The 13,685-nt window shown below is 57.1% G+C and overlaps 1 protein-coding gene across 1 annotated transcript; it reads left to right on the forward strand.

The window, feature by feature from the left end:
- The first annotated feature begins 3,579 nt into the window (after nucleotides 1-3,579).
- Nucleotides 3,580-9,514, forward strand: ARSI (arylsulfatase family member I). The gene is made up of 2 exons (XM_048320286.1): nucleotides 3,580-4,490; nucleotides 5,544-9,514. The coding sequence occupies exons 1-2, from the start codon at nucleotides 4,171-4,173 to the stop codon at nucleotides 6,946-6,948; spliced, it is 1,725 nt and encodes a 574-aa protein (XP_048176243.1). The 5' UTR covers nucleotides 3,580-4,170; the 3' UTR covers nucleotides 6,949-9,514.
- The last annotated feature ends 4,171 nt before the right edge of the window (nucleotides 9,515-13,685 follow it).

The following is a 13,685-nucleotide window of genomic DNA, read 5'->3' on the forward strand; positions in this document are numbered from 1 at the left end:
CTATGGCCCTGAGAAGGGTTAAAAAATAAAGAAAAGGGGGGGGGGGAGGTAAAAAAAAAAAAAAAAAAAAAAAAAAAGATTTGAGGCTTAGTTTTAAACTTTGCTGTGTGGCCCCTGTGGCAGATCACAGGTTCAGAGAAATATGTGGAGCCTGTTTGCATAACCCCATTTGCAGCGAGCACTTTCGGAGCCAAAGCGCGAGTGCGGCCGGAGCTGGGGGGCGGTGGGGAGAAAAAAGCAGGAAGGGCTGTGTTTATTTTCATTCTTGTCCCAGGCCACATAAAATTAATAATTAAAAAAAAAAAAAAGTAATAATTAAATATTTGGTCAGAGAACCAGCTGTGTAAATGTGAGGAGCTGTGCCAGCTGCAAGGACATGGAGGGACTTGGTCCAGGCACTGGTCAGGGTTCGATGCCTTGCAGGTCATGTTCCTGAGCTTAAAAGCACCAAAAAAAAGAGCATTTTGGGCTTTGGCTGGTAACTTTACCCTGGCTGCTGAGTGATTCCTCAGCATGGGGAGCTTGGTTCCAGCTGGGAAGGGTCTGCAGGCACCTGGAAGGGCTGGGCTGGAGTGCGGCTGGGTGATGCCCTGCCCACAGAGCTGCTGCCTGCCCCACATCCAGCACCCAGCTCACCTGATGGGCCTCCCCATCACCCTGAACTGGTTATGCCACTGCAGATCAGGCTGGGAGTGAGATTCAGTGTCTTTTGTCACAGCAGCTGATGTGACGGGGAGGAGCAGGGCTGTCCTTGGCAGGGCAGATGCAGGACCAAAGCAGGCAGGGTCTGCTGGCTGGCTCAGCATTCACGGCCGGGCCGGCTGCCAGGGGAAATCTCCCCATTGTGCAACATGCTGGAGCTCTCCAGGGAAGCTCCTGGCTCTTGAGACATCTTTGAGTGAGGCTGGACGAGTGACTGCCTTGAATTAAGAGCGGTTGAAGGGGTGCCTGCAGGCCCTGAGTACTTTTTCCATCCCTAGACCTTGTGATGCATTAATCACTCTCAGAGCAGCTGTGCAGACAGCTTAAATCGTCCTGACCCCAAAACTCCAGACTTGTCATTTCTTCCTCCTCCTCCCTGCTAGCCGCTCCCTCCTCCTGCCTCCTGTCATGATATCAGTGGGGATGGTTTGAGGGTCCCATTGCACCCCATTTCCTGGGATCTAGAGTGTTTTCGCTGTACTCCTTGCTGCTTTTCACCCTTTTATCATTTCTTGGAGGAGAACCCAGCCAGCTGTCCCTGAACCTTCTGAGCAGGGTCACTGCCAACAAATTCACTATTTATTCACCCTTTGGCTCTTGGAAAAGCTCCTTCAGCTCAGTTAACCCTGCTGTTTCCTCCCCAGACCCAGGGCCAGCTTGGACCCATCACTGATTTAACTGAGCTGGCTGCCCTGGCTGGCACAGAAGGTCCCCTCCCCGTGCCAGCATGTGCTCACGTCCCTGCTTCCACCTCCTTCCCTCCTTTCACACCTCTGAGTTTTGGCCATTGACAGCAGCATAAGCTCAGGATGACTCTCCCAGCCTGTGCCTCCTCATCCTAAGGGTATGAGCTGGATGTGACCCACAACATGGCTGTGGAGCAGCAAATCCACACACCCAGGAGGTGCTTGGCTCTGCTCTTGCTGCTCAGAGGTGGGATCCAGCCCTGCTCCTCGTAGGTGGGCTCCAGCCCCACTCCTGTGGCCACACATCCCTTCTGCTACCCCCTCCTGCACCTCCCTCCTGCTCATCCTCTGGCCCCAAGCAAGACATAGTTTATCAGTGATCTGTGTTGCCTTGAACACACTTTCTCTGCCATGTCTCAGGCCTGACATCTTTAATTTCCTCTCCCATCTGTAATACTCACCCAAGTGGGCCATTACTTATTATTTGGAAAGAGCTCTGATTACAACCCCTGGTGATAACTCTGTCTCTGGTTCGGGGTGTGCATGGAGGCATGTGTACAGGAGAACACAGGACCCAGGAGATGGGGATCCCCCACCTATATTTCCTTTCAGTCAGGTCCAGGTTTTTCCAAGAGGAGGGTATTGTTCAAAACTAAAGATGTTGGGGAAGACAAGGAAGGCAAGTGGTGGGAAGGAGCGAGGGAAAGGGAGAAGAGAAGCAGGCGGAAGAAATGAGAGATGAACCCCTGGGGATTAATCAAACCTCACTGAAGGGCTCAGCCCAGCCCTTCCGAGCTCTGTTGAGTGAGCAGGGGTTCCTGCCAGCAGGGGAAAGCACAGAACACAGCTATCCATCCCTGCCTCCTGCTCCTGTCCCCTGCACCCCTGTGCTCCTGCAAGCCCTGGCTGAAACTGGCTCTGTCCCTGTCCTTGTCCCCATCCTCTCTGCCTGTGTCTAAAGCCAGGAGGGAGAAGCCCATCCTCCCTTTGCTATTCCTGGGAGTCACCCCTGTCCCTGGGAGTGAGGAGCCTCGTGTTCCTTCCTCCCCACTCCTCCATGGTGTCCGGGGTCCTAGGGAGCAGGCTGGCGTGGGGCAGGGAGGACATTTGGGGCACAGTGGACTGGAGGGTCAGTGGAAGGACAGAGAGTGTGGGGGGAGCCCAGGGAGGGGACCCAGAGGAGGAGATCAGGGAAGGGGACACGCAGGGGTCCTGGAGCTATCTGTCTCATCTGCTCTTCTGAGCCAGTTCTGAAGGCAGAGCCCTCCCAAACCCCAGTGAGCCCCCACCACAGCCCTGCAGTTATAAAGGCAGGTGGGGTGGCTGGGCTGGGGGCTGTCAGGGTGCTTGGTGTGCTGGGACCCCTCGGGTCCCCATCAGGACTGCAAACAGCCACAGGACTCAGCTCCCGGCTCTGACAGGGGTGGGTGAATGTGAGTGGGATTGTGTTACCAAAATTCCCCTTCCTGGACCATGTCCTTCCCTGGAAAGTGGAGGGGACAAGAGGCATACCAGGCATGAGGGCTTCCTGATGCCTGATCAATGCTGGCCCTGCAGAAGGAATTGCACAGGGCCTTTGCTCATCTCTGCCAAAAACCCCCCTGAAGCATCAGGGCACTGGCCCATTGTCCCAGCACCCCAAGCTCAGATCAGTACCCCTGCATTGGCAGAAGTCTCTGGTTCCCACCAAACCTTGCCCCTGGCTGGCTGTGACAATGGCCCTTCACTGCCTCAGTTTCCCCACTTGGAAAATGGGTGCAGCAGCACCCACCCCACTCCATAGTGTTCTGCAAGCCCCCAGGTGGTTTTATTAACACTGGGGGTGTTCAAACAAGTTTTTGCAGCTTCCCCTTGTTCAGGATTTATTTGGATGGTGATCCTGTCAGTGTGGGCAGCCGGCCCCAGCAATCCCTCCCAGAGACCCAGCCAGTCCTGTTGCCCTCCCGGGCTGGATGCTGCGGGGGCTTCAGCTGAGCATCCCACCAAGGGTCCTGATCCATGTGTCACACGCCTCGGTGCAAGCAGGGAGGGAAGCATCGGTGGCTCAGGGAATGCCACGCTTACGACCCTGCATGCTCTGGGGCTTCCCAGCTTTTTGCTGGAGCTGCTGAGCTGGGAGGGGCCGAGCCGGCAGCTCCCCATAAACCTGGCGGCTTAGACCACGTCCTGGGCAGATGTTGGGAGTCTGCCTTGGAGCGGAGGTTGGGAAAAGGAGAGGGCGGCCCTTGCCCGGAGAGTGAGGAGGAGAGCTCGGCACCCCTGGGCTTGAACTTTAGCACCCTCTTCCGCAGGAGTTTAAAGACAAGGATCCTCGTATCCCGAGCGAGCCGTCTGGATAGCCGGGCAGGCGCAGGGCTGGAGCAGAGGAGAAGCCAGCAACTTTCTCTGACGAGGATTTTATGGAGCTCTTCATAAAGAAATAACACCAGGGAGAAAAGGAAGCCAGGAAGTGTTTCCAACGCTCGGGACGCTGGTGAGCGGCTGCGGGCCGCCGCCAGTCCCTGCGAGGAGCCCGTCCTGCCGTGCAGATGTGTGCGATTGGAGCAGCGCGAGGGTTATTTTCCTTTGACTGAAGGCAACCCAGCCCCGGCGGATTAAGCTCTTTGTGTGCACGCGAGTGTGCCTTGATGGAAGCTGCTCCCGCAAAACCAGCTGCGGGGGTTGCGGGGAGCATCCCTTAGGTCAGGGGGCTCTCCTGGAGGAGGGGAAGACCTCCTGTTTTCGTGGCTCTGAGACGATGCTGGGACGGTAACTCCCCTGGCAGGCAGCGCAGTGCTTCGGGATGGCCGTCTATGCCCTCACGGGTTTCTCGCTCGTCAGCCTGCTCAGCTTTGGCTATTTATCTTGGGACTGGATGAAGCCCAGTTTGGTGGCCGATGTGGCCACAGACCCCATGGAGAAATCACTGCCTCCCACCTTCACCAGGCCACCCCACATCATCTTCATTCTGACTGATGACCAGGGCTACCACGACATTGGCTATCACGGCTCAGATATCCAGACACCGACACTGGACAGGCTGGCAGCGGACGGTGTGAAGCTGGAGAACTACTATATCCAGCCCATCTGCACCCCATCCCGGAGCCAGCTGATAACTGGCAGGTAAGCCAGCACCTGCTCACAGCCTACTCATGTCCCCCTTTGGTCCCTTCTGTAGGTCTGAGGGGCTTAACCCCAGCTTGCTGCTAGACCAATGCCATGGTGTATTGGCAGGGGATGGAGATCCTCCAGCAGCTCTGGATTTCTCTAGAAAGCTTCCTGGGTGAACAGTTGATTTCCACACAGGATAAATAGTGGCACGTGGCAAGAGCAAAAATGTGGATGCTGCTGGGTAGTGGATGTCACTTTGGGAGAGGGTGGTCTCCAGTCAGGAGGTGTTGTGGTGCTGGGCAAGGAGCTGTGTCCCCAGGTAGTCCCTGACACACTGTCCCTCAGGGATTTGCTGTGAGGCCCTTGGCCCGTGCTTTCCCTGCGTGCGTGTTCAGTGCTGCACTGGCCAGCACAGGCTGGATGTTGCTCCGTCGCCCTCTCCCATGGCAGCACAGTCAGATGTCCCCTTATCCTGGGCCGTTCTGCCTTCTAGGATAGGTGGGGCTTTCTCTGGAGCAGTGTGGTGTGTTCAGCACTCGCTGCAGGAGGCAGATCCCACCAGCCCATCTCCTGCTGAGGAGTGGGCCCTAGGGAGGTGCCTATGGGTGTGGTCACCTACTGCCTGGGGTGGTGAAGCCCACCAGGGTCCAGGCAAAGGCCTCCCTTCTCTCCTGATGGCTCTTGAGGGGTCCCAGACATGTTTGTGGTGTGCAAGGCAGGGGAGGACAGGGATGGTGGGGACATTCAGGTAGGGCATTGTGAACCCACTTGCTTGTGCTGCCCAGCCCTGACAGAGGCCAGGCTGGCAGCAGTGGGGACAGCTGCTGGTGGCATTTTTGTGAGAAGTCTGCTGAGCCACTCTCTGTGTACTTTGCATCTGCTTTTGGTACTTACAGATGGATGAGGAGATCCTTGTCCCTGGCTGGAGCTTGCTTCATTGGGTTGGGTTGGGTTGGGTGACATGGAGATCTGCATGTGTTTTGGGTCTCTAACACATAAAGTGCCATCACGTCCTCACTCAGTGCTGCTCCTCATCACCACTGCTTCCCTCTTTCTTCCTGGCAGGTACCAGATCCACACAGGACTGCAGCACTCCATCATCCGTCCTCGGCAGCCCAACTGCCTGCCCCTCGACCAGGTCACTCTGCCACAGAAGCTGCAGGAAGCCGGCTATTCCACACACATGGTGGGCAAGTGGCACCTTGGCTTCTACAAGAGGGAGTGCCTGCCAACTCGCCGGGGCTTCGACACCTTCCTGGGCTCCCTGACAGGCAACGTGGATTACTACACCTATGACAACTGCGACGGGCCGGGTGTCTGCGGCTATGACCTGCACGAAGGGGAGGACGTGGCTTGGGACCAGAGCGGGAAGTATTCCACCTTCCTCTACGCTCAGCGTGTCAACAAGATCCTGGCATCCCACAGCCCCAAGGAGCCCATCTTCATCTACGTGGCCTTCCAAGCGGTCCACACGCCCCTGCAGTCCCCCAAGGAGTACATCTACCGCTACCGCTCCATGGGCAACGTCGCCCGCCGCAAGTACGCAGCCATGGTGACCTGCATGGATGAGGCGGTGAAGAACATCACCTGGGCCCTCAAGAAGTATGGTTATTATGACAACAGTGTGATCGTGTTCTCCACAGACAACGGCGGGCAAACCTTCTCTGGTGGAAGCAACTGGCCACTACGGGGCCGCAAAGGGACGTACTGGGAAGGGGGAGTGCGTGGCATTGGTTTTGTCCACAGTCCCCTGATCAAGCGCAAGCGTCGGACAAGCTGGGCACTGGTTCACATCACAGACTGGTACCCAACTCTGGTCAGCCTGGCCAGGGGCAACCTGAGCAATGTCCAAGGCTTGGATGGCTACAACGTCTGGCCTGCTATCAGTGAGGGCAAGGAGTCGCCACGCACCGAAATCCTGCACAACATCGACCCACTGTACAACCATGCCAAGTACGGCTCCTTGGAGGATGGCTTCGGCATCTGGAACACGGCCGTGCAAGCTTCCATCCGGGTTGGGGAGTGGAAGCTCCTCACTGGTGACCCAGGGTACAGTGATTGGATCCCCCCGCAGACCCTGACCAACTTCCCAGGGAGCTGGTGGAACCTGGAGCGTCTCACTAATGGCCTGAGGAAGTCCGTGTGGCTCTTCAACATCACCGCTGACCCCTACGAGCGCTATGACCTCTCCGAGCAGCGCCCGGACGTGGTCAGGAGCCTCCTGATGAGGTTGGTGCACTACAACCGGACAGCCATCCCGGTGCGGTACCCTGCGGAGAACCCCCGGGCTCACCCAGACTTCAACGGTGGTGCCTGGGGACCTTGGGCCAGTGAGGATGATGGGGAGGAGTGGGAAGGCGGCCGGGAGCCCCTGAAAAGCAGGAACAAGAAGAAGAAGAAGTGCAAGATCTGCAAGCTGCGCTCCTTCTTCCGCAAGCTGAACACCAGGCTCATGTCCAACCGCATCTGACAGGACACTCCCCCAGCATCCAGCCGTCCTGGCCAGGGTAGAGCTCTGGACTGCAGTGCCGTGGCGTGGGAGCGAGGGAGAAGGACAAGCGGGGAGGTGGCCAATGCTCTCTTGCTCTCCCTTGCTCCGGGGTTCACTCCGAAACACTTCTCCCCAGCTGGAGTGGTGGCCACAGGGAGTTGCTCCCAGTGGGTGAGGAAGGGCGATGTGGTCTCTGCTGCAGTGCTCAGTGCTGGTGAATGACTGTGCTGAGCTGGGCTGGCCCTGCACAGCCGCTTCCAAAGAGAGAGACCCTTTCCTCCAGGATTCTGCAACCAATCATAAACTTTAAGTGTTGGCCATCGCAAGGACAGGAGGAAGCATGGGGGGCTCTGCCTTCACGTTAACCCTCACCATTTCCCTCTATTTACTCCTGGCTCTCAGCCTGCTGCCAAGTGGCTGCAACCTTTGCTCTTGCTCTGGGAACTCGAGGGCCTCCCCCAAACTCAAGACCACATTGCTTCTTTGTGGAGGGATGGATTCCTGACCATGGATGTCAGACCTGAGATCAGTGTGGCTGGATTAAGTCATGCTGCTACAGGGACCTCATGTGGAGCTACAGCTTCCCCTCTCCACTGGCTTGTGGGGCCAGGAGCAGCCCTGGTGAGGAGCTGTGGCCCATGGAGGCACGGTTGGATGCTCTCAGAGGACAGGTGGTTCTCTTTGGCCCCACATTTGGGAGGCAGGTTTGCCCCAGGCTCTGGTGGACTCCACATGGGTCAGCCACCCAGCAGACCCTTTCACCCAAAATTTGCCTGGACAGCCCCCTCATGTGCATGGCTCTAGGCACCCCTGATCCTCCCTATGAATCCTACATACCCAACCAGCCAACCACCCCTGGCTGCCCCTTCCCCGTGCTGGAGCTGTCCCTGTCCCCACATCCCACTGCTGAACCCGGGGCAGAGGGAAGATCTCAAGAAGGTCTCTGCAGAAGCTGATGTGCTGTTCTGTAGCTGCAGGACTTTGAAGCCACAGTGGAGGATGGGGATGATGGGGACGTCTCCCACCTGCCAGCACTGCGCCGCATCCCCTCGCCGCAGATGGGCACTGCTCTTCCAGCAGCGCACGCGTGGGGAGGAAAACACCTCCCCATCATCCGCTGCTGTGGGGAGCCCATCCGATGGCCGGGGGCCAGGGAAGCCAGCAAAGCTCCGGGCCCCCGCGCCTTCAGCAGGGTGCGAGCGCGCGTACGTGTGCTCACAGGAGAGCTGGCGAGGATGAAAGGGGGTAAATAGCTTTAAAATCGTTTTGGATGCATGGTGCATTTCCATTTACACAATGTGTTTTACATTTCTCCCCACAGGTTTCTCTTGGTGCAGCGTGTGTAGGCGAAGGCCCTGCTGTGAATTTTGAAAATAGTTATTTTTGTCTCTGGAAAATGAGGCCCGTTAGGACTTGTCAGCTCTTGGATGAGCAGTGTGGGCTTTCTTTTTTTTTTTTTCTTTTCCCCCCTCTTTCTCCCTTGCAAAATAACATTCATTTAAAATCTGTCATTGAAAGATGTGACAATTGGCAGCGTGCACGCTGAATACCTTTCAGTGTGCTTTCAAGCCCTGTGTGTGAGAGAGGGATGAGGATGGGAAGAAAATGCAATGACATGTTTGTATTTTTTTTTTTCTTACTCTTAGCTGGATTATTTGGGGAATTGGGATTTTCTATAGAAACAAAGGAAAAAAAACAGCTGACAGCAAGGCAGAAGAGAGGAGGCCTCTTCTTGTAGAGCTGGAAGGAGTTTGAAAAGCTGGAGCGTGGCGGCGTGTGCGCCAGTCCCTGCTGCTCCGCGCACGCCCATCACTGTGCCATCCCATCCCATCCCATCGGCTCCCTGCATCCCTGCAGGCACATCCCAAGGCTGTTTCAGAGGGGGACTCAGCTCCTCCATCAGCCCCATCTCCATCCCTGCTCCCTTAGCATGTTGCTCCAAGAGGAGTGGTCCCCATGGCATCACCCGAGCGGAGATGAGCCCCAAGAGGATGCTCCACATCCTCAAACTACCTCAGTCAGCCAGCCTGGTCCCTGGGGATGTGCACCACCAGCGGGGCTGCGGCACCAGCAGCCATTTGGCAAAGCCAACCAGTTGCTGAAAATAAAGTAACATTTTGCTGAAGAAGAGGAGGCTGCTGCAGGCAGAGCCAAAGCCAGGGGAGGGCAGGGGGTAATGCTGCAGGGGCTTGGGAACAAATATTGGCTAAGGGACAGTTGGTGCTGAAGGGAATGGGAGAGCAGGACTGGACGTGGGGTGGTGACAAGGCTCGGGAAACGGCTTTCATTTCCATATTTATATAAACGCATCCAAGTTTAGTCCTTCTTTTATTTTTTTTTTCCTTCAAAAACGGAAATTTCCATGAAAACGTGCTTGATTTTTCTCCCATTCCCTTTTGCTAATATCCCCATGGAAAGGTTCGTCTGGTTTCACTTCCTTTCCAGGTTTGGATCTGCTGGGCTGATGCTGGGTTCACAGTCAGCCTGGCCACAGTGGTGGATCTGTTGTCATCTGTGTTTTAATTAAAAAAAGTTGGATTCTGAACCTTTGCAAGAAGAAACAGCTGAAGGAAAATCTTAGTCCCTGAAAACAAAGAGGAGAAGTCGGCAGGAGCATCTCTGGGTGCTTGGAGAGAGCAAAGCCTCCAGCCCGAGGACACCAGTTGTCCTTCACCACTGATTCCAGCTGTGCTGTGTCTGACTATTGGGCTGGGAAAGGAGATGCAGCTGCTGCCACGTGTTCTCCTAATCACAGCAGTGTTCATTAATGGCCTGTGCTGGGAAAAATGCAGCTATGTGCCAAAATCCCTTGTTTTCAGAGAGCTGAAGTCTCCTGGGATTGTGTGCGTGCTCTGGCTGCCAAGGGGTTAATGCAGCTGGAGAGATGCTAAGGCGGTGGAGTTCCCTGCACCCGGGAGATGTGTTTTCACAGACAGGCTGAGGCTCCCCTCCTTCCCAACCTCCCTTCAAAGCGCCTGGCAAGCTCCAGGCAGCTCCAAACCCCACCAGAAGCTGGGTGTAGGATGGGAGCCTGGGAGGGATGGGGCAGGGGGGTGCATCGGGGCCATCAGGGGTGGAGGGGTGGTGGGGTGGTGGCTGCCTGTCTGTCGGCATGGACTGGCTGTCTCCACCCTGGCTGTTTCCACCCTGCTGGCTGGAGAGAGCGGGGAGGGGATGGGCTGGGAATGAATGGAGTTGGGATGGGATAGAGATGGGGAGGAGGATAAGAGGAGGGTGGGGCTGGGCTGGGCTGGGCTGGGGAGAGATGGGGAGGGGAGTGGGATAGGATGGGGATGGAATAGGGATGGGATGCATCAGGCAGGACTGGGGGTACGTCAGAGACTCTCCAGCCCCACAGGCAGCTCCCACCCGAGAGAGCGAAGAAGCCCAGTACCAGGACAGGAGATCCCAGCAAACTGCCACAGTGGGAGAGTGCCAGAGCACCCCGAGCACCTCATGCTGAGCAGAAGGTGTTCTGCATCAGGGGTACTTGTGTCCTTTCTCATGCCAGGGATCTGAGGCCGTGTGGTTCTGCAGGTTCCCCCCACCCAGATCCAGTGCACAATGGCTCCAGGGAGCCGCATGGCACTTGCTGGGTGTCCCCAAGTATCATGGACATGTCCACAGGAGAGTCTTCGCCTACGAACCCCACTGTCAGGGAGAGGGTGGCACTGAGGACACCCTGTCTCAGCCAAAAGCAGCTTCCTGTGGTTGCAGGAGCAAGTGCTGGGCCCGTAGGGACAGGGCACGTTTGCAAACACAGCCTTAAATGTAAATCAGCTCTCCTCACCACGGTATTTATAATCTTCTCTAAAAATAACCCCAAATTCAGCTTCCCAGAGGACAGCAACTGAGCATCCCCCAGACCCCAGCTTGCATGTGAAACTGTCCCAGTAATTTTGGGATCTCTGCAATATGTAATTGGCAGGCCGACTCGTTTGGTGTGCGAGGCACTGCTGCAAGCCCCATCCCCTGGGAGCAGGGGCACCTGCTGCAGCCCCCCCAGGACACGTGGATCCTTCCTGAGCTGCCCATCCCGTGTGTTTGGGGTTCGGCATCAGACCTCGGGTGCCCACCCGGGGGCAGCCCCTGCTGGGATGCAGAAGCTAAAGCTCTGCAGGCAGAGCTGGAGCAGGGTGTGGAGAGCAGGATGCATTTTTGGAGAGGCAGCCCAGTGATGGAGAGGAGCACTGGGGATGAAGGTCTCCATCAGGTGGCCAGACCCGAGTACGGCAGCAGGAGAGCAGCATGGCTCCCAAAGCCCTGCAGGAGCAAATCTGGGGATGGCTGGGAACAGACACATCCTAAGAGTATCCTGAGGCCTCTGGGAGAGGACTGGGACTACTTCCCTCTGCAGGGGAGACCCCAGCCCAGAGATTGAAGGTTCCACCCAGAGCTCCTGCTCCCCTTGGATTGTCCCCAGGCACCCAGGAGTGGGACCAGGCAGCAGTTCCTGCTTGGGAAAACATTATCAGCAAAGCAGAGCATGTTCAGCACGCAGAAGTCTGACACCACCTTACCCTCAGAAGGAAAAATGTCAAGAAAAAGGGGGAAAAAAACTGAATAGAGAGAAGAGCAGAGAGGGAGAAACTTTTCCTGGAGAGCTGTGTCTCTGCCAGGCAGGAGAACCCTGGGGAGGGAGGCAGGGTCCTCGTGGGGGGCTTTGCCATCACCCCCTGCCTGGGTGGGGGTTTGGGGTGTCAGGGATGCAGCGGGGATAAGGAAGGGACAGATCCCTCCTCCTGGCTCGGGGAGCATGCAGAGTCACGCGTGTGGGGTTGAGCACGTGTGGCAGTGTGGGGGTGGGCACGGGGAGGGGGGCAGGTCACATTGCGGAGCTCACGGGGACACGAACATTAGCGCAGGTGGGAGGGAGGTGGGAGTGAGGCAGGGGCACAGAGCCGCCCATGGGGTCTCGGGAGCGGGGGGCTCTTCCTCTTGCCTCTAGGGTTCCAAGGGGCTGCTGGGGGCTGGCAGCAAAAAGCTGGAGGAGGAGAGCACTCCCACAAACATTCGGGTGTACCGGCCCCCATGGCAGCCCCCTGCATCCTGGAACAGCCCTGGGGTGGGGAATGAACCCCCTTTTTTGTGGGAGCGACATGGGGAGGAGTTGTGCAGGGGCAAGGAGGCATTTTGGGGACCATCGTGTCCCTGGGGCACAGATGGCACATGTGCATTGCCTGCACCCCAAGTGAGGGTGCCTGGTGTGCTCTGCCCATGCCAGGGCATGGCCAGGGTGGGTCTGGAGGTCATCAACCCCTGGGGACTGTGGCCCCATCCATGTGCCCGTCCAGGGCTGGGAATTGGTCCCTGCTCTGCCACCAGGGTCCCCTGGATGGGACCAGGCAGGAGCTGGAGGCTGGATGCAGGGATGCAAGGTGGGGATGCAGGTGGGTAATAGTGCAATTAATGGAAAAGCCATTAGACCTTTCTCCTCCTCCCCCTCCTCTTCCTCACTCCGCCACTTGCTGTCCTCCTCCACTTCCACCTCCTTTCTTCTCTCCCTCTCTGCTCCTCCTCTCTCCCCTCTCAAAGATTTCTCCCTATTTTTGTCTGGTTAGAACCTTTTCTTTTCCTTTTAACCCTTCCATGGCAGCCTGAAGGGGAACTCAATCCATCTCAGCTGCCAAAGGCAATGCCCTCCCAGCCAGCACAGGGAGTCCCTTCCCCTGTTGTGATGAGGGTCCTGCTGCTGCAAAATCATCCAGAAACGGGACAAAAGCTTAGTAGAAAGCTCTTTTGGGGGAAGCCAGCAGGTGGAAAGTGCAAGGGGTGGTGTAGACAGAGGGGGTGGTGCTGGATCCCCAGTGAGTGCTGGTGGGGACTCAGAGGGAAACCCCTTCCCTGAGGTTTTGGACCTCACAGTTCCACTTTTATTGCGCTTTTTGTGCTTTCTTATGTTCAGCACAGCAGAGAGGCGACTCAGCAACAAAAAATCCAAGGACTGGGGAGCCAGACCTTCCTCCTATTCCCACTCTGAAACTTCCCCCTTTCTGCCCCAGCTTGGGCACCACAGGGACACAGCACCCCAGGACACAGCCTTTGTGGTCCCCTCTAGGCGTGCTGCAGGCCAGGCTGCTCGCCCCTCTCTGGGGGGACCCTCTGGAGCTGCTCCACAGGAACCCCAGAGCCCTCAGGGGGACTCAGGGGACAAAGGGGGGAGTGGGGAGCAGCCAGCTCTCCACTGCAGTGCGATTGGGGCCAGCCCCCCCGAGGACCCTGGCTGAAGGCGGGACGGTGTGGGGACCTGGGGACCTGCCATGGTTTCTCCAGCTTCTCCTGACACACTTCTGCTCCATCTGCTCCCTCCCACCGCAGCGTGTCCCCCATCCCACAGCCCTCAGGGCCCCCAGGAATGCTGCTGTAGGTACCAGCAGGGCCTGTATTTTTTTTGGGGGGGGGGCATAAGCAGTTGCTGGGGTGACAGCATCCTCCTGCAACATGGAAACCATGGTTTCCATGGAAACCTTTTTTGCCCCAATTATTTTACCACTGCCACAGCCTTTAATTTGCCTTTAGTAGTTGTATTTTAGAGATCCCCCCCTCCGCAGCAGGTGGGTGACCCCCGGGCAGCCCCCGGGCTGGGTCCCCAGCAGGGCCCTGGTCCCCACGGAGGGCGGCGGGTTTGGGAAGCAGTTGCCCCGGCAACAGAAACAGGGCGTTTCTGGCAGCGGTGGTCACCATGGGGACGGGGATGCTGACGAAGGCTTGTGAAG

The sequence above is a fragment of the Corvus hawaiiensis genome, chromosome 15 (genome assembly GCF_020740725.1).
Source record: "Corvus hawaiiensis isolate bCorHaw1 chromosome 15, bCorHaw1.pri.cur, whole genome shotgun sequence".
Taxonomy (NCBI): Eukaryota; Metazoa; Chordata; class Aves; order Passeriformes; family Corvidae; genus Corvus; species Corvus hawaiiensis.